The sequence below is a fragment of the Notolepis coatsorum genome, assembly GCF_963971535.1.
Source record: "Notolepis coatsorum genome assembly, chromosome: 19".
Classification (NCBI taxonomy): domain Eukaryota; kingdom Metazoa; phylum Chordata; class Actinopteri; order Aulopiformes; family Paralepididae; genus Notolepis; species Notolepis coatsorum.
Genome location: NC_140183.1, coordinates 87832874 through 87858008, shown reverse-complemented (window position 1 = coordinate 87858008; position 25135 = coordinate 87832874). Strand labels below are relative to the sequence as shown.

Sequence of the window (25135 nt, the reverse complement as noted above, 5' to 3'; positions counted from 1 at the left end):
ATGCATATTGTACAAGGAATATACAGGGGATATCAAACGATATACAAATACAATTAAATATATATATATATAAATAAATATACATATTCGGTTTAATCTGATCCTTCACAACAAATGGGCTTTATTGACATGGGAAACATACGTTTACATTGCCAAACAAAACATCTGTCTATATCTCTGTATCTCTCTCTCTCTCTCTTTTATTCTTTCTTTCTAAATATATATAATAATACTAATATTATATATATATATATATATATATATATATATATATATATATATATATATATATACAATATGGAATACCAACAATACTTCAGTGTGTGTGTGTAACCAAATACATACCTACATGTATGACCTATATCTATCTACTACTTTTGGATATGAGCATTTTTCAATAAGTATGGATGCCTGAACACAGAATGACACCAGTATCACTGACTACTAGGGCTGACCTTCGAATTTCTTTTTTGGATCCAAGATTCAATTTTAATTCGAAGCTTCGAAATAAAATAAGAGTTACATTTTTTTTTAAATTTTATGTTGTGGGACTTGTACAGCACTTTGCTCAACTTTGTCAGTGCTGTACCGTTTAAACCTTTTTAAATCTTAGACAAACGAAACACTTTCATGAAATATTGTAAGCCGTCATTTGAGGCTTTATAAAAGCAGCACAATGAACACAAATCTGTCAGTGCCGAGTCCGACCTCATCTTAAATAACAAACAGCATTGCTTGTTGTAGTTAACAAAGAGAGGCAGAGTTGATTTTTCACACAAAAAAAAGATAATCATATTTAATTTAAAAAAAAAAAAAAAAATCAAATTTTATTTTCATATTCGAATCCCATGCCCATCGAACGAAGCTTCGAAGTATTTAAGATAGCCCTACTGACTACCACGGCAAGTCTATAGAAAATTCTCTCTCTCTCTCTCTCTCTCTCTCTCTCTCTCTATTATATTACTATACTATTATATCTAATGTGTTCAGGTAAACCTCGATCTTAGCCCTCTGAGGTCTAAGGTAACTAGCTCCACCTCCTCAAATTATTCTATTTAATAATAATTATTATAATAATAATTATTATAAATGTCTCTCTCTGTCTATATATCTCTCTCTCTCTCTCTCTCTCTATATATATATCTATATATTATATTACTATACTATTATATCTAATGTGTTCAGGTAAACCTCGATCTTAGTGTGTGTACATGGCATCAAATCAAAGTGTGTGTCAATGTAGGCCTGCCTGGGCCCAGTCATTGGAATAACAAAAGGAACAAAAGGCCTTTGTCCCAGGTGTGAATTAGTCTAGTGACATTGACATCACATTGCATTCTGGGAAGGAGTGTAGTTCCCTTATCATTTAGCTGAATTAATTGAATTCTCTTCAGACCCTCTTGCTGAAAATTGGTAAGGATTGTACCAGAATGTTTCATAGGACATTACTTAAAAACTATCGGCTCAAATTTTACAATTGATGGCTTATTTTGAAGGTATGAACCTGTAGTTTCATATTATGTAAACAAAAAAAAAAGTGAAATTTCTGAAGGAGGAGGAGCATATTCGCCTGGTTCGTTGGTTGGCTGCAACCAACACTGCAGCCAAACATTTCATATGTTGTTGCAGTAAATGTGTGTGAACTGGGATTTTGCACATTTCCCAGGATATATATTATGCACATTCACCCCAGGTCGGTAAATGTGAGGTTTCTGAGGCCAAGCAGCTGTTAAAAAGTGAACACTTGATGGTTTATATCCTAATCTGATTAAATTCTCTACATTTATACACGTTTGTTTACAAACTTTTTCAGTGCCGGCGAGTCTAGCCATCTTTGTTCCTACTGCGCCACCGCTCTAATAAAAGAAATAACGATCCAAAAACGTATATATACGTTTATGGTGCTGAACGGTTGGAGCGCAAACACGTATATATACGTGGTTGGCCGGGAATGAGTTAACCTCTCTGGAGAGGTCATGTCTAACCTTAACCTAAAAATAGAGATACTTTACTGAGATACAATGAACGCCGTTATTCATCAGAATAAAATGTGCCATGGACGTGCACGCAGGGGGTCATTAAAGGATCCATGAGCAGCTGTGGCGTATTTACTTAGTTAGTTAAAGTTACTTGGGGTGGGAATCATCAGAGGCCCCACGATACGATATCACGATAGTAGTCACGATATTGCAAATTATTCATTTTTTTGTTGTTGCTCCAAATGATATACATCATCTGTTTCATCTAATGAGATTATGTTTACAGTCTGTTCACCTCACTCCAATCATTCTTATTGTAGCAAATCAATAATTAATTAAATCAAATCAATAATAATCTTATCAATGTCCTTTTCTTCCCTATTGTTCCCAGCTTGTTTATTTGGAATGCTCAGGTTATGTGTGATTGTGTGTTCCAGAGGTACATGGAGTCTCGCCTCCCACTCCCCACGCAAGAAGAGGGAGTCGCTGCTAAGAGAGCGCGGACGCACGGTGAGTGGAACTGCAATGTGACACGCGTTCAAGATCAAACACGTTCTTCTCTGCAACCTCGCTGTTGACAATATCTTCTTAGTTTCCGTGGAAACCAGGGGTGGGTGGGGTCTGGGAAAAGGGTTGTTTTTGTGGTCATATTCAGTGCAGATCAGTAATTAAATCATTCTGGACGTTGATGTATTTAATACGCTTTTACACGATGACACCGTGAAAGGCTGAATAGTTGGGAATAGTTCGGTCTCTGTTGAGTGTTTTTGTTGTGTAACCACACTCGGTGTGAGCAGTGGGAGCGTGGCGGCGGCAGATAGCCAGTCTCGGCACCTGCAGGCACCACACCCTGGCGTGACTCAGTCGTGCTCCAGTGCATAGGTTGTGTTTACGACCGCATCTGAAACAATGCGGAACATTTGAATCTTGAATGGGTCTGGGGGTTATTTAGGAATTTCCTTTTGGAACCCCCCCATTATTGTAATGGGAACATGGACTCTGTGTGTGTTTTGTTTCAGGGTTGTCTATGGAGATGAGTTTGGATACAGACAGTCCCACCACCACTCCTGTGCTCCCCTGCTCTCATGATTTCTACCTCACTCGTTACCAGCAGGTAAAGACGCCTCCCTCCACCGGGTCCCACTGCACACGCAGGGTTAACTGCCCACTGCACAGTCACACACGGGGTTAACTGAAACCTTGTCTGGAGTATTTTGCCTGCAGCCCTAACAGTAAAAACATTTAAAAGTCTATTTCACTTTTAGCAGTACAGGTTAGAACACTTTCTTTAATATAGATCTGTGCATAGTACACATTTATTACACATTTATTATCTATTAGACATTAATGGATTGTATTATTCATTCGCTTGGGTTGATAGATTTATATATATATATATATATATATATATATATATATATATATATATAACCCAATATAACAGAAAAAGAAGGGTGTATGGGAATACAATTATATTAAGGTAATCGATTCTAATAATAATAAATACAATAAAAAATGTGGATGCAGACCCGGTTTGGGAAAAGGTGTTCTGTCCATCATTGGGGAACATAAGAATCATTGAATATGACTCACTAGATGCACTGATGCACGAAACTACACTGAAACCTAGTTACAGCAATTTATGCAAATCGTTTTTTCCATAATGGAAAATTCTAGTATCTTTTCCCACGCTTGTCGTGTTTGTTTATTTTAATTCTGCTCTCTCTTTCTCTCCTTCCCTCTCTCTCATTCCAGTCGTACAGGATGGCATCGTCCCGGCGCGGCTTTGCGCTGGTGATCAGTAACGTGACCTTTGACCCCTGTGCCGCCCCGGACCTTGACCCCAGGAAGGGAGGAGAGGTGGATGAAGAGGTTCTCGGGAAGGTCCTGACTGAGCTGGACTACCTGGTCACTGTCCACCGAGACCTCACCGCTGAGGTGACACACATACACACACACACACACGCACACGCGCACACACACACACAGATGAACCCGTTTTTATAGCTATCCGATAAGACCTTGTATTATATAGTTAATCAAAAACAAGATTTTAAGCGGTGTCAACCAGGCAGACTCCTTTGTCATCAAGTGCGACGAAAGCAACAACAAGACAAAACTACAAAGAGTAATTTCAAGATATTTATTTGTCATATGCAGTTAAACAGACAATGAAAACCTTACTTTGCTAGTCCCCCCCTTCACACAGAATCACAAAATTATATAGACTTCAGGCATTAAAGCGTTCCGTCTTGGGACGGAGTTCCGTCTATTTGATTCGGAGTCTTGACGGAGTTCCCGTCAATTGGCTACCTGGTATAATATGATTTGATTAGATGCATACAGATTGAAACTAAATTGAGCCAATCAGAGGCGCCAAATATCATGAAAAAGGGCTTTTTTTCCCCCTACCGGGGCCGCGCCAAGCAGAGTCATGGCGAGCAATAGTGGCAGGACGCACGCAGCGACTCGAGAGACAGGATTACGCTAATAGTTCGTCGTCGGAAATGTATAATAATCGCAAGATACATTCAGACTGTTGGATCTAAATAAATGGATTTATGGACACATTTATGCCCGGACCACAAAGCTTATTGAAGGGTAAGCAGAGGCGCGACGGCTCTACCGGAGTCCGTCAGCCTGTTATATGAAAATGTAATTGCACTAACGTTACGCACGCCTGCTATACCGATTAGCTAACGTTAGCATAATAACTTTAATGGAAGGAGTAAGCCGGCCGCTAAAAAGAAAACCCACCGCGGTGTTCTCGGATGAAAAGGATGAGTGGCACCACCCAACAAAAGAATGTTTTGAGAGGAATGGAAGTTTGAAGATGGCGCCGTTTCAAGAGACTGGTTAGGCTACTGGGGGCTGTAGTGGTGAGTTGTTAACTTGTTCCGTGTGCCGCAAGTATGTCAAAAAGAAAAACAGAAACAACACATTTGTCATTGTCGTGTTACTTCACAGTACAAATATGCGAGTCCTCTGCTGTGGTTGTGAGTATCCTTTATTAGCTTAACTCCGTAGCAACATCACACAGGTGTATCTGTAGACAGTCTCCTCCCCACCATATGTATATTTTTTCTCGCACCCACCCACCCCCTCCTAATGTACAGTCTCCTCCCCATCATATGTATATATTTTCTGTTAGGATCTCTGGGTAACAGTACTGTATATTTGCATATTGTATATGTCACAAATGTAACATTACTATATACCTGTAGTATGTCCCTATGCCATAAATGTTGTGTATGTCATAAATGTCACTATGAATTGAAAATGGGGGACCCTGATGTAAACAAGACAAACGTCTTTCTCTGGTCTGCATCCCTTTTACAATTGTGTGTATTGAGCCGTACTGTATTGTACCCATTCTGCAATCTGTTAAATATTGATTGATTAATTGTTATTAACAGATTGCAGAATGGGTACAATACAGTACGGCTCAATACACACAAGTGTTAAGGGGATGCAGACCAGAGAAAGACGTTTGTCTTGTTTACATCACGGTCCCCCATTTTCAATTCATCATAACATATATGACATACAGATAGACAGTACTGCTACATCTATACATTTATGACATACAAGATTTACAAATACATATTGTTTGTGATACAATAAGAGTCTAAAAAAGAGAGTATATATATTTGACGAAGAAACTGTACATTGGAGGAGGTTGGGTGGATGGATGGGGCGGGGCGGGGGGGGGGGGGGGGGGGGGGGGGGGGGGGTGTGTAACTGTACATTGGATTATCGACGAAACCGAAACAGTAGGCTCCCTTAAAACGCTAACGCTATTTAAAAAAAAAATTGTGGAGGTTAAAATAAGAATGACTTGGCCTGAAAAATATTGAATAGACTACAAATATACAATTAAATGTCAGAAGTTGTATACATAAAATGTTTTAATAAAAAATAAATCGATCAAGTACCCGGCTGGCCCTGTATATCTATAATATAATATCTATAACTAACACATTAAGTATTTGATTCATAGGATTGATTTCATGATTAGGTAACTCTGTCTCTCTCTCTCTCTCACTCTCACACACACACACCAGCCTAAAACATTTAATTTTATTCCCAGGAGTGTGTGCATGTATGTTATTGTATTTGCTAGTATGGTCATGACATTTTTATAAAATTGGTATTAAAAAGTCTTAAATGTAACTTGTTGAAACCCGCACTGATATAAGTCATAGGTAGGTCGCTAGCCATCCGTCATGCTAACTCTAGCATAGTGGTTCCAGTTGAAAACAAGCCAACCTGGCTAGCGTTTGGTTTTTCACACTTGAAGGGAAGTTCACCCCTTGGAAAATGTCCATTCGTAAAAAGAGAAAAAATATATATAATTTTTAATTATCAGCAGCAGTTGTATTTGAATATGAAAAGTTACTGGCAACGTAATGGCAGGCAAGTTAGACATTGTTTTTGCCTCCTGAACACAGTGATGTATATACATGTAGTACAATGCCAAAGCAGTAGGTGGCAGTAGGTGGCGATGCAGTTCAAACATGAAGGCCAATCAGAAAAGTGAATGTGCCAATACACTTCCTGCAAAAAATCAACAATCTACCATCTTTAAATGCCTCGCGTGAGCCATTTAGCCAACGTAGCATTTATTTTTCAGCAAAGAAAGTGCAATAAACAAAACGGATACATTCACTGTGTTCTGCCTCATTTGTTGATGAAACAAAACTAACATCAACACAAATTGACCACCAAGAGCGGAGTTTAGTCTCACAAAAAGATCGTCGCTGATTTTGTTAGTTTACGTGCTAACGTGATTGGAATACGCCAGTATAACAGTATAGCATTGTGGTGGAGAAGATAAAGGAACGCATATAAATTTGTATTTTTCTGATGTTAAAGGAAAACTCCAACATTTTGGGAAATTAGCTTACCTGTATTTAACATCTTCCCTAGAGTTAGACAAGAAGATGCATACCTTTTTTGTCTCTGTGCGGGCATTTAGCTTAGGGAACAGTCGCTCCGTTAGCGTAGCTTAGCTTCATCACTGGAAGTGGGGGAGGGTTAGAGCCTGACGTTCCCTACAGTGCCCTACAGTCACGAAATACACTCCAAATACAACTCCAAAACGTTCCTGTAAACATGTTGTGACCTGTGTATTTACCACGTGGAGAAATAAAAAATAATTGAATTAGACAATTGCGTTTTCTAAGCAGATATACTCTGAACAATTTTTTGCTTAAGCACTCCTCTCTGAGCGCAGTCAGTGATTTCTACGTGAAGCCGTGTTTGTTTACATTCTCATTCATTCAAAGGATCTGAACCGATTGAAGTTTATGGATACCATGACTTAAAATCCTCTTACCTTGACGATTAAAAGCCTCCCCAATTTAGAAAAGAGTAATCCAATGGCTGGTATTGATATACTGCACGCTAACAGAGCTAACCGGAGCTAACACTAAAGCTAATATAATGACTTCCTTTCTGGGGGGTTTCAAAATAAAAGAGCGACGTCTATAGCAGCGGAATACGTTTATTTTGTACATTATCTAACGTTAACACAAACCTAAACTAACGTTACAACTAAGATAATGTAAAAAAATAAAAGTATACCGCTGCTATAGACGTCGCTCTTTTATTTTGAAACCCCCCAGAAAGGAAGTCATTATATTAGCTTTAGTGTTAGCTCCGGTTAGCTCCGTTAGCGTGCAGTATATCAATACCAGCAATTGGATTACTGTTTTCTAAATTGGGGAGGCTTTTAACACTTTGAATGCCACGAGGTGGCGCCAGAGGTAGCGCTTCAATACCACCATCGGCGCCAATGTTACGCTTAATATCGCCTGATCTATGTTTTAAATTATGGCTATGTGTCTAATCTGCCCGTCGCTTATCAAAGAATCCTTTTCCAGTCAGTGCTGTCAAGGCAGATTGGTTTTTTATCGCTTCATTTCCATTTGAGAGCATTTAGAAAAGCACCCGTTTTGAGATAAAAAACAGTTCATTCTAGACCATTCTATGAAAATCGTCTTTTACTGGAATATTCCAGAACGTTGATATTTGTCTGCCTATTTATGAATCGTTTTCAAATAAACGCTAGATGATCAATATTATACGTGCACGCAAGCACATTCGAGCCGCGCACGGATAATCGCCGTGTTCATTTCCTCTTGGACTTTTAGGGCCCTTTCTCACTCACCCTATTCGTTTCTATTTCGTTCCGTTCTGGCCCGTACCGAGATCTGATGCGAACTCCCCCCCCCTCCCTCTCCCCCCTCTATTTTGCGTACACACTGCAGTCTTGTTTCGTTCCGGGTTCTGTTTACGGTTTGCCTTTTGAGCGTTTATGCTTGCCGTAGGTGATGATGTCACGTTCGAAAATGTAAACACAGGAAGTGTTAACATGGCGCTGGAGACTGAATGCTGATATAAAATGAATAAATAAGCAATAAATATGAAGTTATATTTGAACCTCTGTTGTCAAGCCTTGTCAATATAACCCACCCCATTTTATCACGAATGGATGGTGTTGTAGAGTTCGCTTTTGAGCGTTTCCCAGGGCTAACGGTTAATGCTAGTTAGCTTAGCCTAGTCTAGTATAGCCTGTAGCACTTTCTTTTCAGCAAATAACGTGCAATAAACAAAACGGATACATTCACCGTGTGTTCTGCCTGTCATTTGTTGATGAAACAAAACTAACATCAACACAAGTGACCACCAAGAGCGGATAGTTTAGTCTCAAAAAAGATCGGTGACTTTTGTTAGCTACATTGTTAGCTGCATGCTAACGTGAATGGAAGATGCCATTATAACAGTATAGCATTGTGGCTAGAAGCTAACGTTAGCTCACGCTAGTTAGCCAGCACCAAACTGATGATATCGGGAGCCATCAGTAGCTAGATAACATTAGAGACAACACCGTGTGTATTAAACAACGGTGAATAGATGGCTGGGCCATTTGTTTAATGCTTGTTAAGATTGAAAGAGGAGCTCTGAGCTAACAGTAACAGGCTCTGATAGCTAACGTTAGCCAGCTGCTCATGCAATCGCCGAATCGGTAATGCTAGCAGAATGAATGGATGTAAACTTTATTTAACATATTGCATATGGGTACAATACAATACGGCTCAATACAAACAATTGTTAAGGGAATGCAGACTGTTGTAGCTTGGACTGGGGTCCTTATAACAATAACTTCATGTTTTCATCCACTTGTTTTTGGTTGAGGTCTGAACTCTCAAATTGCCCATAAATATCGTTTTTGTGGGTATTCTCCAGTTGTTGCTGTGTGTGGTGTTATCTGCCCAAAATTCAAGCAAGCATGACAGTAGAGAACACTCCCCCCCCGTTCTCGGGAGCAGTGATTCGATCTCCAAACGTGAGTGAGAAAGGCCCCTTACAGTGAAACCGAAAGAGCCCATTTCACAAAACAGCCTATATCTTCATCAAAATTAGTCTGATTATCCTAACACTGATAACATAGATTCCTTACCTGACATCAGATGGTATCCAACTGGTATATTCCAATTCCTGATCACCATTCGAAAAAATCGATAAGTGTATGGATCCAATGTGTGTACAGTGCAGTACATGATTCCGCGGGTCTGAGAGGCTCCAGAATGAACTGTGATAACCCCGGCTGGATCAGTGGACTGGAAAATGTGGAGTACAGGATTTTTTTCCCCATCCATTTTCATTGAGTCCTTTCCAAAATCCCTTATGTCATCTGGGAGACGATAGGGGGCGCTTTTTTCCACATCTGATCGCCGGCGGCGCTCGGGTATACTAGGGTAGGCTCGCGTGATGCAATATGATTTCAGATCGCTAAAAAAAAAAAATCCGAGAAATCTCATGAGTGGCTTTCAACATAACTATCGGAAACCCGAGATATCTCGTGAGTGGCAGTGAAAGTGTTAATCGTCAAGGTAAGAGGCTTTTAAGTCATGGTATCCATAAACTTCAATCGGTTCGGATCCTTTGAATGAATGAGAATGTAAACAAACATGGCTTCACGTAGAAATCACTGACTGCGCTCAGAGAGGAGTGCTTAGGCAAAAAATAGTTCAGAGTATATCTGCTTAGAAAACGTAATTGTCGAATTCTATTATTTTTTATTTCTCCACGTGGTAAATACACAGGTCACAACATGTTTACAGGAACGTTTTGGAGTTGTATTTGGAGTGTATTTCGTGACTGTAGGGCACTGTAGGGAACGTCAGGCTCTAACCCTCCCCCACTTCCAGTGATGAAGCTAAGCTAACGGAGCGACTGTTCCCTAAGCTAAATGCACGCACAGAGACAAAAAAGGTATGTATCTTCTTGTCTAACTCCAGGGAAGATGTTAAATAAGCTAATTTCCCAAAATGTTGGAGTTTTTCTTTAAATGAAGTAGTGGATGTATAGTCCATGTGGGGGTCTTGAGGGGGTGGGGTGGGGTGGGGAGGGAAGGAAAGAGCGAGGAAGAGCGAGCAAGAGCCCATGTATTGTATTTTTTATTTTTTCTTCTTTTTTATGTCTTTTTAATCTACATTCATTCTGATTTAATTACTGGACTGTCATTAGTGTTATTATTATTTCTGTTATTGTGCTGTGATTTATCATTGATTATTACTGTTACTGTATTGTTTGTCTTGTTTCATGTTAACCCATTCTCCGCCGATGACGTGTTTACACGTCATTCTCCGCCATGCGTAATCTGCCAATGATGCCTAAAGGCGTCTTTGAGATCAATATTTCAAATTTTCGTCATGGTATTCACATTTCACCCACGGAGTCTTGGCTGGTGTTGTAGGACTCCGCTCAACTCTGCAACGCTTCAATACCGCCACCTGGTGGCCGATCGGCGAGTTGCCAAAACCGGAAGTGGCCGGAAGTGCTTAGTCCGTCCCCTATTCCGTCCGGCCACTCGCTATCGCTCGCGGGACTCTATCCAGACACCGTGTATATCGATCCGTTGCCATAACTCAATAAACAACATGATTGGACGTATATTAGTATTATACAAACCGGAATTGGATCACCTAGATCAACATCACATAACTGGGATCTGTTTGCGCCATTATGATCGCCCAACGGTAAGAGGAAGCTGCCGTGAGTTTCAGCGTTTTTGATTATTATTATCCATACAAACTGCTCTGATCTATATATCACCCATACTACATGAATCATTTAACGTCGGTCATTGCATTATAAACGCCCCCCCCCCCCCCTCCGGTCACCAGCAGATGACCAGTCATGACGATTAGGATCATGTACAGTTGAAATTTTTTATATAACGTTGATCGGTATCAAACTGCATTTGATGCGAAACGCATTTTAGAGAAAGACATAGATATGTTAGCGGACAACACATATCATAACATCAGTCACTCTTCCTTTGGAACGAGAACTCGGGGAGTAGCCATAGTCGTTAGACGGAAGTTGAATATTGAATTGAAGGGAGTATGGTCTGATGCAGATGGTCGGATAACTATAGCTAAGATTTTACATAAGAACAGAAAAATAGCGTTGGTAGCGGTATACGCCCCAAATGTATACGAAGTTAGTTTCTTCACTACACTTACCAGAGCAATGTTAGACCTTCCCGAATACTCATTTATAATCGGTGCGGATTTTAATGCCATTTGGAACCCAAGGATGGACAAATCAAACCCCTCCTTTTCCAATGAACAAAAAAATGCATCTAATGCATTAAAGGATTGGTCGAAGATTACAGGTGTAAATGACTTATGGCGTTCACTCAACCCCATGACCCGGAAGTACTCTTGTCGATCTGCGAGACATAATACATTATTCAGAATAGATTACGTTTTCACAACCCCGAGACTATTTGATAACTACGATGTGGAAATGATACCCAATGCATTGTCTGATCACTGTTATTTACTCTTAAAAGGAACATTTGGTATACTATCATCCCGAGCCCCAAGATGGCGATTTAACACGATGCTGCTTAATAACAAGGAATTCATTACACAAATCAAAGAAGCTCTTACGGTATTCCTACGGATAAATGTGAATTCGGTGCAGGACCCCAGAATATTATGGATGTCGACAAAGGGAATGATCAAGGATTTCACTGATAGCTTTTCCTCCCAAATACGCAAGAATCGATGCTCAAAACTGGCTGAACTGGAAACACTTTACTCAACGTTATTTAATTCTTTGCAATACAACAACTCGGTTCAACTGGAAAATCAAGTCAATATACTAAAAAAAGAGATTAACGCCATATACAGACAACAATCTGAATTGCAAATACGTAGCACAAGACAACAGCAGTACTCCCAAGGTTCCAAACCAAGTCACCTATTAGCTATGCGACTAAGAGTCAACGCAAAATTTGCAGATATAACTACCATTAGAGCACAACAAGGACTTGTTACAGAACCCAAAGAAATAAACACGACATTCAAAGAATTCTACTCCAACTTATACAAATCAGAAACGACCTTCGATCAAAACAAGATGGACACATATCTTAATCAAATTAACCTCCCTAAACTTTCAGAGGATGACGCTAAACAGTTAGAAACACCGATCACACTAGATGAACTTAGGGAGGCCATATCTGAAATGCAAAGTGGAAGGGCCCCTGGAAGAGACGGTATCCCACCAGAAATGTACCTCTCTTGTTGGGACATAATTGGACCCTTATTACTAAATATGATTTTATACTCAGTCAAGGAGGGGAACTTCCATAAGAATGACAATATTGCACTCATAACAGTCCTCCTCAAAAAAGACAAAGACCCCACCGAGTGCGGTAGTTACAGACCTTTAAGCCTCCTCGGAACCGATATCAAACTGTACTCTAAGGTATTAGCCATCAGACTACAAAAGCATATGACGTCTTTAATTCATCCGGACCAAACAGGCTTCATAAGAGGCCGCCTGATCACTGATAACATAAGACGATTACTACACGTACTAGATGCTAACAAGGAAGACAACACACCTAAGGCGATGCTGTCCCTGGATGCAATGAAAGCTTTTGACAGGTTGGAATGGTCGTATCTATGGGCAGTGTTAGAAAGGATGGGGTTAGGAAAAGGATTCATTGATATGATTAAAGTATTATACAAAGACCCATCGGCCATGATTACAACAGGTACAATCACCTCCGAAATCTTTCCAGTATCACGGTCTTCCAGACAGGGTTGCCCCCTTAGTCCCGGACTATTCGATCTATCATTAGAGCCTTTAGCACAATATATAAGACAATCCCAATCCATAGAACCAATCGTAATCAAGGGCACACAACACAAAATTAGTTTATATGCGGACGACGTAATACTGTTCATGCAAAACCCCAACACCGCATTGCCTCATCTTCTCAAGTTGATTGAGGACTTTGGAGATTTATCAGGATTTAGGATAAATTGGCCGAAGTCGGCCTTCCTCCCACTTAACGCCCCTGCAAAAAGAAATATAACCCTCCCAGAAGAGATACCGATGGTAAAACACTTTAGATGTTTGGGAGTTGAAATATTCCCTACCATAAGCCAAACGGTGAAGCACAATTACATAAAAATCCAAAACAAAATCAAATACGACCTTGTCAGGTGGTCAAAACTTAAAAACTCAGTACAAGCACGGATATCAATAATTAAGATGGACGTCCTACCTAGAATCAACTTCTTCAGCTCAATGCTACCGTTACCCCCTCCAAAGGGTTACTGGAAAGAATTACACTCCTCCACATACAAATTTATTTGGAATAACAAACCACCACGTATAAAAAGATCCACCGCACAGAGAAACAAAGCAGACGGTGGTATGGCATTTCCAGATTTCCTCCACTATTTTAAGGCATACACTTTAAGACCACTGACAACATGGTTTGATCCCCAAGCATCAGTATCCTGGAGAAATTTAGAAGAAAATATAGTAGCTCCACATAGGCTGAAGGACATAGTGTACACCAAATTATCAATTAAGCAATGCGAACGGAAATTTGGCCCCATAATCACTCATGCAATCCGGATATGGCGTGAAACACAAAAAAAATACTCTATCCCACATAAATGGCATAATCATACTCCCTTATTCAATAACAATGCACTCTTGATTGGAAAACAACCTATAAGATTCCCTAGATGGGAAAAGCAAGGCATACACACATTAGGAGACGTTTTCAACAAACAGGGTTTTTGTAGTTTTGATGAGATATGCAAAAAATTTAATCTCACCAAGTCCTCATATTATTTTTACGCACAGTTATTGGCATGTTTGAAGGCTCACGGTGTTCCATTAAGGATACCAATTGTACACCACAGATACCACAAATTCTTCTATGAAAGAGAGACATCGAGAGGTTTTGTTTCAGATTTTTATCATCAATTACTAACGGCCTCGTATGAAACCCTACATCTAGACTCAGTCTGGAGGAGGGATATACCAGACCTGGAGATAGACTTTGACTGGCAAGAAGCCTGGGCAAATGTACGCCTTGCATCAAGGAACCCGGACCATCAACAAATCAATCTGAACTATATTCACAGGACATACTTAACTCCTATAAGACTGAACAAAATGGGTCTTAAACAAGACTCCAAATGCTCCTTATGTACAAATGGGGACGAAGGGACATTTATGCACATGTACTGGGACTGCCCACCAGTTAAGATATTTTGGAAAGAAGTGACTCAGCAATTGTCAAATCTCTTAACTCTGGATATACCTGTACACCCCTCTGTATTACTGCTGAATGATGTCTTTGAGCATGCAGTACCTCCACAGCTAAAGAGATTGGTTTTATCCGGTATCACAGTGGCTAAAAAGCTGATAGCATCACGATGGTTTCAACCGGAAAAAATGTGCCGTAAGGTCTGGATTCTTACATATCTCGATGTGATTTATCAAGAAATATCAACGGCTAGAATTTTGGGTCTCAATGAATCCAAAATGGCAATGTGGTTAGAATTGGTGGAGAGAATAAAAGCCAGCATATAATGGTAGTGTCTGGTTAGGAACAAATTATAATGGTTGGATTATCCAATGGGGGGTCCGGGAGAGGGGGGTACGAGCTGGAGCATATGTGTATTTGTATATCCTATTGTGTGTTGTCATGTTTGTTTATGTGTTTGTTTAAAAAATAATAAAAAAATAAAATACAAACTGCATTTGATCATCTAATATATGCATTTATGGCTATATCTCACGTTCTATGAAATACAGCAGAAAACGATAAAAACATATTTATACTCTGGACGGTATTTTAATGGATTAATAATGGATTGGATTTATATAGCGCTCTTCTCTGACTGACTGTTGCTCTGACTCAGAGCGCTTCACAGAGTCCATTATTCGTTCATACACAGTCATACCGGTGGTGGTAAGCTACAATTGCAGCCAGAGCTGCCCTGAGGCAGACTCACGGAAGCGTGGCGAATAATCAACGCCTACGGCCCCTCCGACTAGGGCTGGGCGATATGGAAAAAAATCATATCGCGATAACTATATGATAATTTTATTTTATTTCTCGATATCGATAATTATCGAATTGTTATAAGTATAAAAAAAAAACATTTTTTTTTTTTTTTTTTTTTAACAACAGATGTATGTTTATTTTGCAGCAATTCTTTGTCATTGCCGCCATCTTTAGTGTTACATCCCCTCACACTCCAGTTCTCAGGCTGCAGCTGGTTTAAAAGCTAAAGTAAACCGGCTTCTCTGCTGGCTGTGGCTCCAGGGGAGTTGAACAGTTCTGGCTCTGCTAGTTTATTTTCGATCTTTTGGCGCTTTTTTGGTGGACAAACCACCGCACATGTGCACTGTGACTCGTGACTGGAGTCTAGTTCTGCTAGCACACATAGCCTACTGTGTACAGACGGTTTCAAAATGTATTTTAAATTAGAAAGCAAACAAAATAAATGGACAAGAGAAAAAGAAATCTGAATTTGGTCAGTATTGTCATTTGGACAAGCAAAGCCATTACTTTAAGTTGCAGGCAAGAAAGACAAGTCTGTCCACTGTCTCTGATTTTAAAACTGCCCTGTTGCAGGTAAAAAAATAATAATCAAAAAAAAAAAAAAAAAAACGATTTTTCGATTTTTTTTAAATTTCAATATTCGATATCGATTATTAAAATATATCGCGATATTTATCGTTATCGTTATATCGCCCAGCCCTACCTCCGACCACCACCAACATTCATTCACATGCATACACATTCATACGAGGCAAGTAGGTTAAGTGTCTTGCCCAAGGACACAACGGCAATGGCAGGGCTGTACGCTAAGCTTTTTCACTAGGGGCACACTTGCCCCTAAATGAGAAATTTAGGGGCAAAAAATATTTTTTAGGGGCAAATTTTTTAATAACAATTTTACCATTATTAAAAAAAATATGTTCCTCCTGCCTCATTACTGTGGTCCTTTTATTTAACATTTAAGTGCGTTTGTTTTCAGGTTTGTATCTTTTATAATGAACCAACTGAGAGTGTGTAAATCACTAATAGAACAAAAACAACAAACTGTGTGTGTGTGTGCGCGCGCTTGTGTAGTGCTCCTTGAATGAGATCATCACAACACACACACCATTAATCAGGAGGAGAAGAAACTCTGCATACATTTGTTTCACAATGAAAAGTGCTTTAGAAATCAAATGAATTATTATTATTGTAAATAACCTCATGAAAGGTTTATTATTTGTATGGGTAATTACCTGCTTCATATTTGTGATGTTACTGGTTTCAGTGTGTGCCTAAAGTGATCAATGTGTTGGGCCGTTTATAGAGATCTATGCCAATTAATGTTTATGTATATCCGGGACTTTTTTTTTATAAGAATTGAGAGGTATTTGTATATATGACCTTTATTTTGAAAACTGTTGCAACGCAACCTTATTTACATTTGCGCTTTTGACAGTGAAATGTTCAGTCCAACTTAGCTCGAAGGAAAGACTAATAAAAAAGGTTTAATTGACCCGTATGAGGCTCTTACGGTAGGACTTTGATTGTTTATAGAAGTGGAATGTAATACTATGCAAAACGAGAAATAAACAGTGATTTTACCAGCAGTCATTTCATTTCATATACGGGGAACCGACAATTATTAGTATTATATTATTTGCATATCGTCTCATTATTAGAAAATGGGGGATCTATGTAAACGAGACGAAAGTGAAGTTGAAAATGGGGGACCCTGATGTAAACGAGACGAAAGTGAAGTTGTGTATGTGTCTTAAACGAGAGAGGGAGCGAGCGAGAGACAGCGCGTTTTCCTGCCAAAATGGCGTTTCTTTTTAACTTGGACAGCAAACGTAATCATTCAGCAACAAAAACGTTGCTGTATTCAGCAGTGTAACCATGGCCTGAGGCACAAGCAATGTTAAACTGAAGGTATTTTGAAGCAGGGGACAGTGCTAGTGGAATGTCGCACCTGCGGTCTATTTACAAGGCCCACACCATCTTATCTTATCTAGTAGCCACACATGGAAAGAGGAAGTTGTACAATTGAAAGTGTAAAAACAAGCTTAACCATTACACACCTTCCATAGAGGTCATTGCTACAGTATGTCGCTTAAACTTCAAAGGTGTCTGCCTGGTGACCTATTTGAAATGGTGCTAACAAGAGTTGTTTGACTCGTCAGTTGAGCCTGGCTGCCTGTTTACTTGACACAGTGGTGTTTGAACCTCCCAGGGTGTTGGATAGTGGCGGGGGAAGGCGTTATTGTTCCATCTTCTAAGATTAAAAGATAAATTAAAAAAATTCAATCTTTTCAGTTTTCAGTCTATTTGTGATACGGTTTCATCTTTCTCGTGACCTTAGAACTACAAACCGTTCGCTCACTAAATCCTACAGATTGCCAAGATTAGCCGAGCAGAAAGAAGTCACAAGAAGTATGGTCATTATATTTAAAAAAAAATTGCTCTAAGTGGTATTAATAAGTCTTAAATGTAACTTCTAAATTCTATCAATCTCTAGAATTTAATCTATTGAATTACCTCAATAATCTGACCTCAATAATCTGACCTCAATAATCCAGACTGTATTTTAAATCAAATCATGACGGCAAGAATCTAAAAAGAAAGATTCCCAGCCATTGTGTTAAAATGTTGTTTCCGTGACTGCCTGATCTTCTAAGCCTGCCCACTCACTGTTCATACACTTCTTTAACAACGCCAGGATGGGGGCTGTCCTTCCATGCCTGTGTCAAACACCCACGCCTGCCAATAGGGGGTATCTGCAGAGCCGCAGAGCCCTGCTTGGACGGGTTTGAGGCGGGGCTTCGTGGCCTGGACAAGTATTGGTGGCCTGGACAAGTATTTGCGCTGATGAGGGGGGGGGGGGGGGGGGGGGGGGGGGCTCTCTCGCTCGCTCCCTCTCTCGTTTACGACACATACACAACTTCACTTTCGTCTCGTTTACATCAGGGTCCCCCATTTTCAACTTCACTTTCGTCTCGTTTACATAGATCCCCCATTTTCAACTTAACTTTCGTCTCGTTTACATAGGTACATAGACAGTAATGTTACATCTAGACATTTATGACATACCAGATCTAGTAATAATAGAGTATATACATTTGAGGGGGAATACATTTACATTTAGCTGACGCTTTTATCCAAAGCGACTTACAAGTTCTGTACGACAAGCCATCAGGAAGGGCACAACTCTTATCAGCTGAGCCCCCCCCCCCCCCCCTCATCCGCGCAGTAGTGCAAATACTTGTCCAGGCCACTAATACTTGTCCAGGCCACGAAGCCCCGCCTCAAACCCGTCCACGCCTGGCTCTGCGGCTCTGCAGATACCCCCTGTTGACGCCGGCGCCAGAGACTGTGGAATGAACCAAATGCTCTTCTTCTTCTTCTCATACCGACAGTGAGCATTGTATTGTAGACTAATATAGGTGTTACTCTAACTAACCTCTGCACAGGCAGACGAGGCTTTGCAAATTGGGCAGGGCAAGAAGATCACACAGTGACGGAGGTCTCCAGCCATGTTGGACTTGAGGTTCTTGACCACGTGCTTCTCATTGTCCTCGCTGTGCCAGGGCATGCGCGGGTGCATCGAGGAGTTTCGCCGGCGGACGGACCACCAGACGGCAGACAGCAGTGTGGTGTGCCTGCTCTCGCACGGTGTGGAAGGAGCTATATTTGGCACAGATGGCCAGCTGGTACAGGTGAGTGAGTGTGTGTAACATGAAGACCAGACCACTATTGTGGTCAAAGTGACGAACAAGAAAACAAACAGAAATTGTGTAGAAGTTTCATTATGCATTATGTGTTGAGTACTGACTTTTAATAATTTTAGTTTTGCAATAATAATAAAAAAAAAAAAAAAAAAAATTGTGTAGAGATATGTTGCTTATTTGACTCGGAACAAGCCTTCTAGGATAAACAGACAAAATATCAGCATGCAGCTGCATATATATTAAATATCTTGGCTATGTCTGTAGGCTAATATACTGTATTTAATTAGTTTGACTGTGACAGACGGGTTCATACATTTGCAATTAGTGGCTTGAAGGCTTGCAGGCCTATTGAGGAAAAATGGAAAGATGATATAGATGTGTGTGTGTGTGTGTGTGTTCGCCAAGGATAACAAAGAAAGTATTGTTTTGAACTCTGCTCGTCTGTCTCAGTTGGACTGGGTGTTCGAGGCCTTCGACAACGCCCGCTGTCCTCTGCTGCAGAACAAGCCCAAGATGTTCTTCATCCAGGCCTGCAGAGGAGGTGCGACTTATTATGACATTCATGTTGTCAAGTAGCATTGGCTCTCTAAAATGAATTCCCTTGCTAGATGCAAATATCATAATTTAATTGTCTCTGTCTCTCTGTCTCTCTGTCTCTCCTCGCTCCTCTCTCCTCTCTCTCTCTCCCTACCCCCAGAGGAGTTGGACTGTGGAGTGGAGCAGACGGATGGGCCAGAGAGGACGGTGTCTCCCAGCTGTGAGCAGAGGGATGCAGGGAGGGAAGGAGAGGGGGATGCTGTCTCCAGACAGATGGACACGGGGATGCCCAGGATCAAACTGCCCCAGCGCTCCGACATGATCTGTGGCTACGCCTCCCTCAAAGGTCAGAACACGTGTGAGTGACATAATATTCTACCATTCCGACTGATGGTTATTGTGTCAAGTGAATTGACCTGATCTCAAGCCCCGCCCTCCTTTATTGATTCTCCAATCACAACGGTTGCTTCCCTGTGTTTGTCCGAAGGAAGCGACGGCTGTTATTGGAAGATCAAGGAAAGGGGGCGTGGCTTGAGATAGGTAAATTGCAACTGTGTTGCGATTACAGTGCTAAATTCACACAGGAGAATCTACATGTGCCATCGTACAGCTGCTATTCTCCTTTTTTATAAACAAAAACATGAAACCAGACTTAAAAACGATATTACAGGTCATATTGCAACCGCAATATCCATCAAAACAGTTGTGATTTTAAAAGAAGAAAATCCAAGGCATGTCTCTCTTGTCCCAAGATAAAAGGCTTTCTACGTGTCTTAATGCCTGTTGCGGAGGATAGAACTATGCAGCACTGATGTCTTTCATCAGGGTGTAAAGACATGGACACAAGCAAAACAACAAGTGGGGGAGGGGTGGGGTGGATTGTTGCACGGAGTAGGTATAATAATAATGCAGGACCTGACATCTATATGAGAGCATAGGGTGCTTACTAAAGTCATCTCTTAAAATAGGGTCACCATGTGATATTTTGTCCACATCATGCTGCCCTACTCTGTTTTAGACGTTCAAATCACCAATGTAATTTTGGCATTGTTGTCATGATTCATTTCACCAATGATGTTCATGTTGTAATATATACAAATACCAGAGCCAGACAAAAGCCCTAATGCTGCTCGGGGATAGAAGCAAGCAAGCCTCTCCCATTCATTAACACACACATGTCTCTCACATATCTCACTCACACACACATGTGTCTCTCTCTCTGTCCCTCTCACATTCACCAACTGTTTTCCATGACCAATTTAAGTCAGGCACTCACTTTGGTCCCTGCCACCACCTTCAAAGCAGTTCCGTCGTCATGGCGGTTTATTCTGTTGTAGCCTAATTCCTCCTCGCCACGTATCTCACGGTTGAAAAGTGACCGTCAAATGAAGGTTGGCACGTGAGTGACCATTTTATGCAGAAATATTACAGGGGCCACAGAAAATCGCTAGCAGCCTGAACATTTTATGTGGAAAATATTGTGGGGGATTGGTAAAATTTGCAAACGGTTGCAAATATTGCAGGATTTGGTTGCATTTGCCTACATTTCTGCGTGTCGGGTCTGATATTGTATCTATTCTATGCAACGATTTACACTTAATCAATTAATATATTACACACTGCAGCACTATTATACGGAATTTGCGATGGAAATTGAATGAGACCGTTGTGATTGAATGAAGTTAATTGTTTAATTGTGTTGCCGGCTGCTCTCTAGGCACGGCAGCCATGAGGAACACCAAGAAGGGATCCTGGTTCATTCAAGAGCTCAACACAGCACTCCGCCTGCGAGCCAGAGACACACACATCGCTGACATACTGGTGCAGGTAAACACACGTGCCCTGTTCTCTCTCTCTCTCCATCTATCTCTCTCTCTCTATCTCTCCCCTCTCTCACTTATATTGAGTGAAGGATGGAGAATCAGTTTGGTCTTGCAGTGGAGCTAGACCAAAGCTTGCGTGCATGTTTCATGCGTAGCCTGTGAAAGTTGTCTGGCGCAGGAGAGAATTGGCACCAGCAGCCGCTCATCTCGACCACGTGAAGGCTACACATTGTATCATAGCTTACCCGTCGCTTTGGATAAAAGCGTCCGCTAAATGACTAAATGTAAATCTACTCTGGTTGGTAATCAGTGTGGATCATATTGAGAATTGAAACCACCATATATGTGGTGTTTGTTGACAATTCAGTAAACCCCTAATTTAATAGACCAAGATGGCCATAAAAAAAGATAACAAAATAAAACATAACAAGCTGTAAACAATGTACTTCAAAGAAACAATAGGAATTCATATACAATTATATAGGATATAATGTGTTTTGTCTCAAGTGCCATGCTGTCTCCAAAAATCCTGCAAAACAAAAAATCTCCACAAAAAACCAACTCAACATAAAACTCTCAGACTGCCAAAACAAATCCGGATTTACAAATTGAACTTTCTCAAATAAAAACCCTCCTCAATTCGGTGAACAAAATGAAATTCATCCTCCACCACTCTCGGATCACAGAGAACACACAACTGCTCCTCCTCAGGTTTACCCTGGAATCTACCCACTTCCACAGCCAATGGCAGGGTGCCAGACCTCAACTGGGCACACGGAGACCTCCGTCCTCTCTTTAAGTTTAACATTACATAAGGTCCAGTAAAGAAATCATCTTTAATTTCAACATATTTAGTTTAGTTTAGGTTTCTTCCATATCTCCACATTCCACTTATCCTGATGGATTGTTGATCATTTTGGTTTAATTATATTAACCTTACACTGCAGATTATTAATAAAAAATGTAAAATCATACTTAAATCACCAGAAGAAAAAATCATGGACATCTCTCTATTTAACATGTCCCTGTTAAATATATTTTTAGTCACCCTGCCTGGCAGCTGGACCAGGCGGTTCCATAACCTAACCTAATCTTTTTGCTTGACCAAACATGAGTCCCAGCCGATGTCCCCTTCTATAGCCCCTTTTTCTGTATATTTATGGACTCCCAAGAAGTATCTCATGGCACGGTTCTGGATCGCATTACATTCGGGTGCATCATCAAAACCCCATACTCCAGCAACATAAAATAAAACAGAACCCACCATTGAATCATATAGTTGTGTAAATGTTGAAAACCCAAGGTCAGTGCACACTTTCATTTTACTCAACACGCCCACTAGCGCCCTTCCTGCTGACTCAGACATTATTTTCCTTCCTTCTATGAAGCTTGTGTACTCATTAAAGATTAAACCAAGATATTTATAAGAGTATGTGTAAGTCAGGGGCGTTGGTCCAAATTGAAACCTATGGATTGGTTACTCTGCTGTTCATGTTTTTTCCTGAAGTGCATAATCTGTGTTTTTTCACTGTTAATCGCAAGTCTTCATTTCCTGCACCAAGAACTCGTAATATTCAACATGTTTTGTAAATTTGCTTAATTTTCTGTAAAAAGGACAATATCATCAGCGTACAATAAAATACATAGGATTATGTTATTGATTGGAATACCAAGATTGGCTTGCTTGATTTCTTGCACCAGGTCATTAACATAAAGGGCGAACAAAGCGGGAGAAAGCACATCTCCCTGTTTTACACCGAATGGAGTGGGGAACATCATTCAGCTGCAGACAGGCAGATGGGGCTTTATACAGGCTTTTGATAGCCTTATAAAATACCAGAACAAATTCATTTATAATCCAAAAACTCTCTATTAATCCAATCAAAGGCTTTTTTAAAGTCAACGAAACAAACAAATGTATTCTTGCCCTCGTCCAATCTGGCTCTCACCACCCATGATAAAACAAAAACATGATTAACACTTTGATTGCCTAAGGTTAAATTCATGATATACCATCCGTTGCCAGCTCTATTTAACATGGAGAAGTTCCCCTTCTTTGCAGGGCTATAACTTTTTAAATTCTATTGCTAGATTGCCATTATTGGGGCCCATTCAAGGTCCTATATGTATTGTTCATGGTGTAGCAACGTTAAACTTTTTCATTCACATATTCATACTAAAATATGGTCTAAAGTATAAGTATGTTTTCATCTCTTTCTGCAGCTTTCTCCAGAACGTGATTTATAGCCCCAAATGCATTATATTGATGATGAAATACAGTTTGGTAGGAATCTGTGCGAGATCAAAAATTTCAATTGGACGTACTTCTAGAATTTACTACACGTCATCTGATGTTGACCGGATGGGCGAGGGGGCGTTTATAATTCCGTGGGCAACGTTATACCATTCATCTAATGTGGGTCATATGTTCATCATAGCAGTTAGTAAAGAACACGTTAGAATATAACGCTAAAACTCACCCCAGTCTCCTCGGGCCGTTGGGCGATCAGCGTGGAGTAGACAGTTTTCAATTATGGGATGTCGAAATACCGGATCTATTTCCAGGTTGTATAATAGTATATACGTCCAAATCATGTTGTTTTTTCGAGTTATTTCCACCGATCGATGTTCACCGTGTGAAGACTGAGTCTCTCTAACATTAGCGAGTGCCCGGACCACATATGGAGTGAGTCCTGCCGGGTTAAAGGTTGACATCCGGTTTTTCGATCTGCCGATCGGCCACCAGATGGCGCTCTTGAACCGCTAGAGGATTGAGAGGAGATCAGAACTGTGTGTCAAGGCTGCAGAGGGGAAATATGATTCCGATCACAGATTTTTGAAATATTGATATCAAAGACGAGTTCCGGCGTCCTCGGCAACTTGAGCATGGCGGGGAATGACAAATTCCGGCGTTTTCGGCAGTTAAAGTGTTAATACAAGCTCTCTTAGCCCTAAACCCATTCTTCTCATCCACCAACATTTCATTATATTATTTCTTTTTTTTTAATCCACTTTTTCTCCTTATTTTTCTATTTTTCTCCATCCCATTTTCGTATTATCCAATTCTTCCTTCCCCTGTCTTGAACGTTGCTAGACTATGCCTCCCACTGGTCGGCTGTAGTGAGGATAGAAGCCTTGCATCAAGTGTCCCCTCCGGTACACGAGGAGGCAGCCTGTCGCATCTTTTCACCGCAGCAGCTCGAACTCTCAGTGGCGAGGAGTAGCGCGTGGGAGGCTCACGCTGCCCCCGATACTTCCTGTTTCCGCCGCACCGGCATCACCCAACCGACCTGTAGGAGTCGCTGTCCACAACGTCCAATCCCCACCCACCGGCTTTCCCACCCTCTAACACTGCCAATTGTGTTAGTATGACATACAGATAGACAGTACTGCTACATCTATACATTTATGACATATCAGATTTGTAAATACAGTGCTGTTTGTGATACAAAAGTGTCCAGAAAAAGAGTGTATATACATTTGACGTAGAAACTGTACATTGGAGGAGGTTGGGTGGGTGGGAACTGTACATTGGAGGTGGGGGGGGGGGGGGGGGGGTTGGTTAGGGGGGGACACACACTGTACATTGGAATACTGACAAAGCCATACTTGGTCATTTACTGTACAACTGGGTTAGGACATTTGTAGGGGCCAGTTTTGAATTGCAGTCTCCCGTAGGTGTTT

General features: G+C 40.7%; 1 protein-coding gene across 2 annotated transcripts in view; it reads left to right on the top strand.

The window, feature by feature from the left end:
• The window catches only part of casp2 (caspase 2, apoptosis-related cysteine peptidase), a 56307-nt gene that overhangs the window by 19879 nt on the left and 11293 nt on the right, over positions 1-25135 (top strand). The window contains exons 5-11 of one of the 2 annotated variants that reach the window (XM_084335720.1): positions 2417-2489; positions 2999-3093; positions 3735-3917; positions 18951-19079; positions 19542-19632; positions 19789-19986; positions 21346-21455. In XM_084335720.1, coding sequence (XP_084191846.1) covers positions 2417-2489; positions 2999-3093; positions 3735-3917; positions 18951-19079; positions 19542-19632; positions 19789-19986; positions 21346-21455 — 879 coding nt within the window. The remainder of the gene's footprint in view (positions 1-2416; positions 2490-2998; positions 3094-3734; positions 3918-18950; positions 19080-19541; positions 19633-19788; positions 19987-21345; positions 21456-25135) is intronic. The other variant, XM_084335721.1, reaches the window with a different exon arrangement.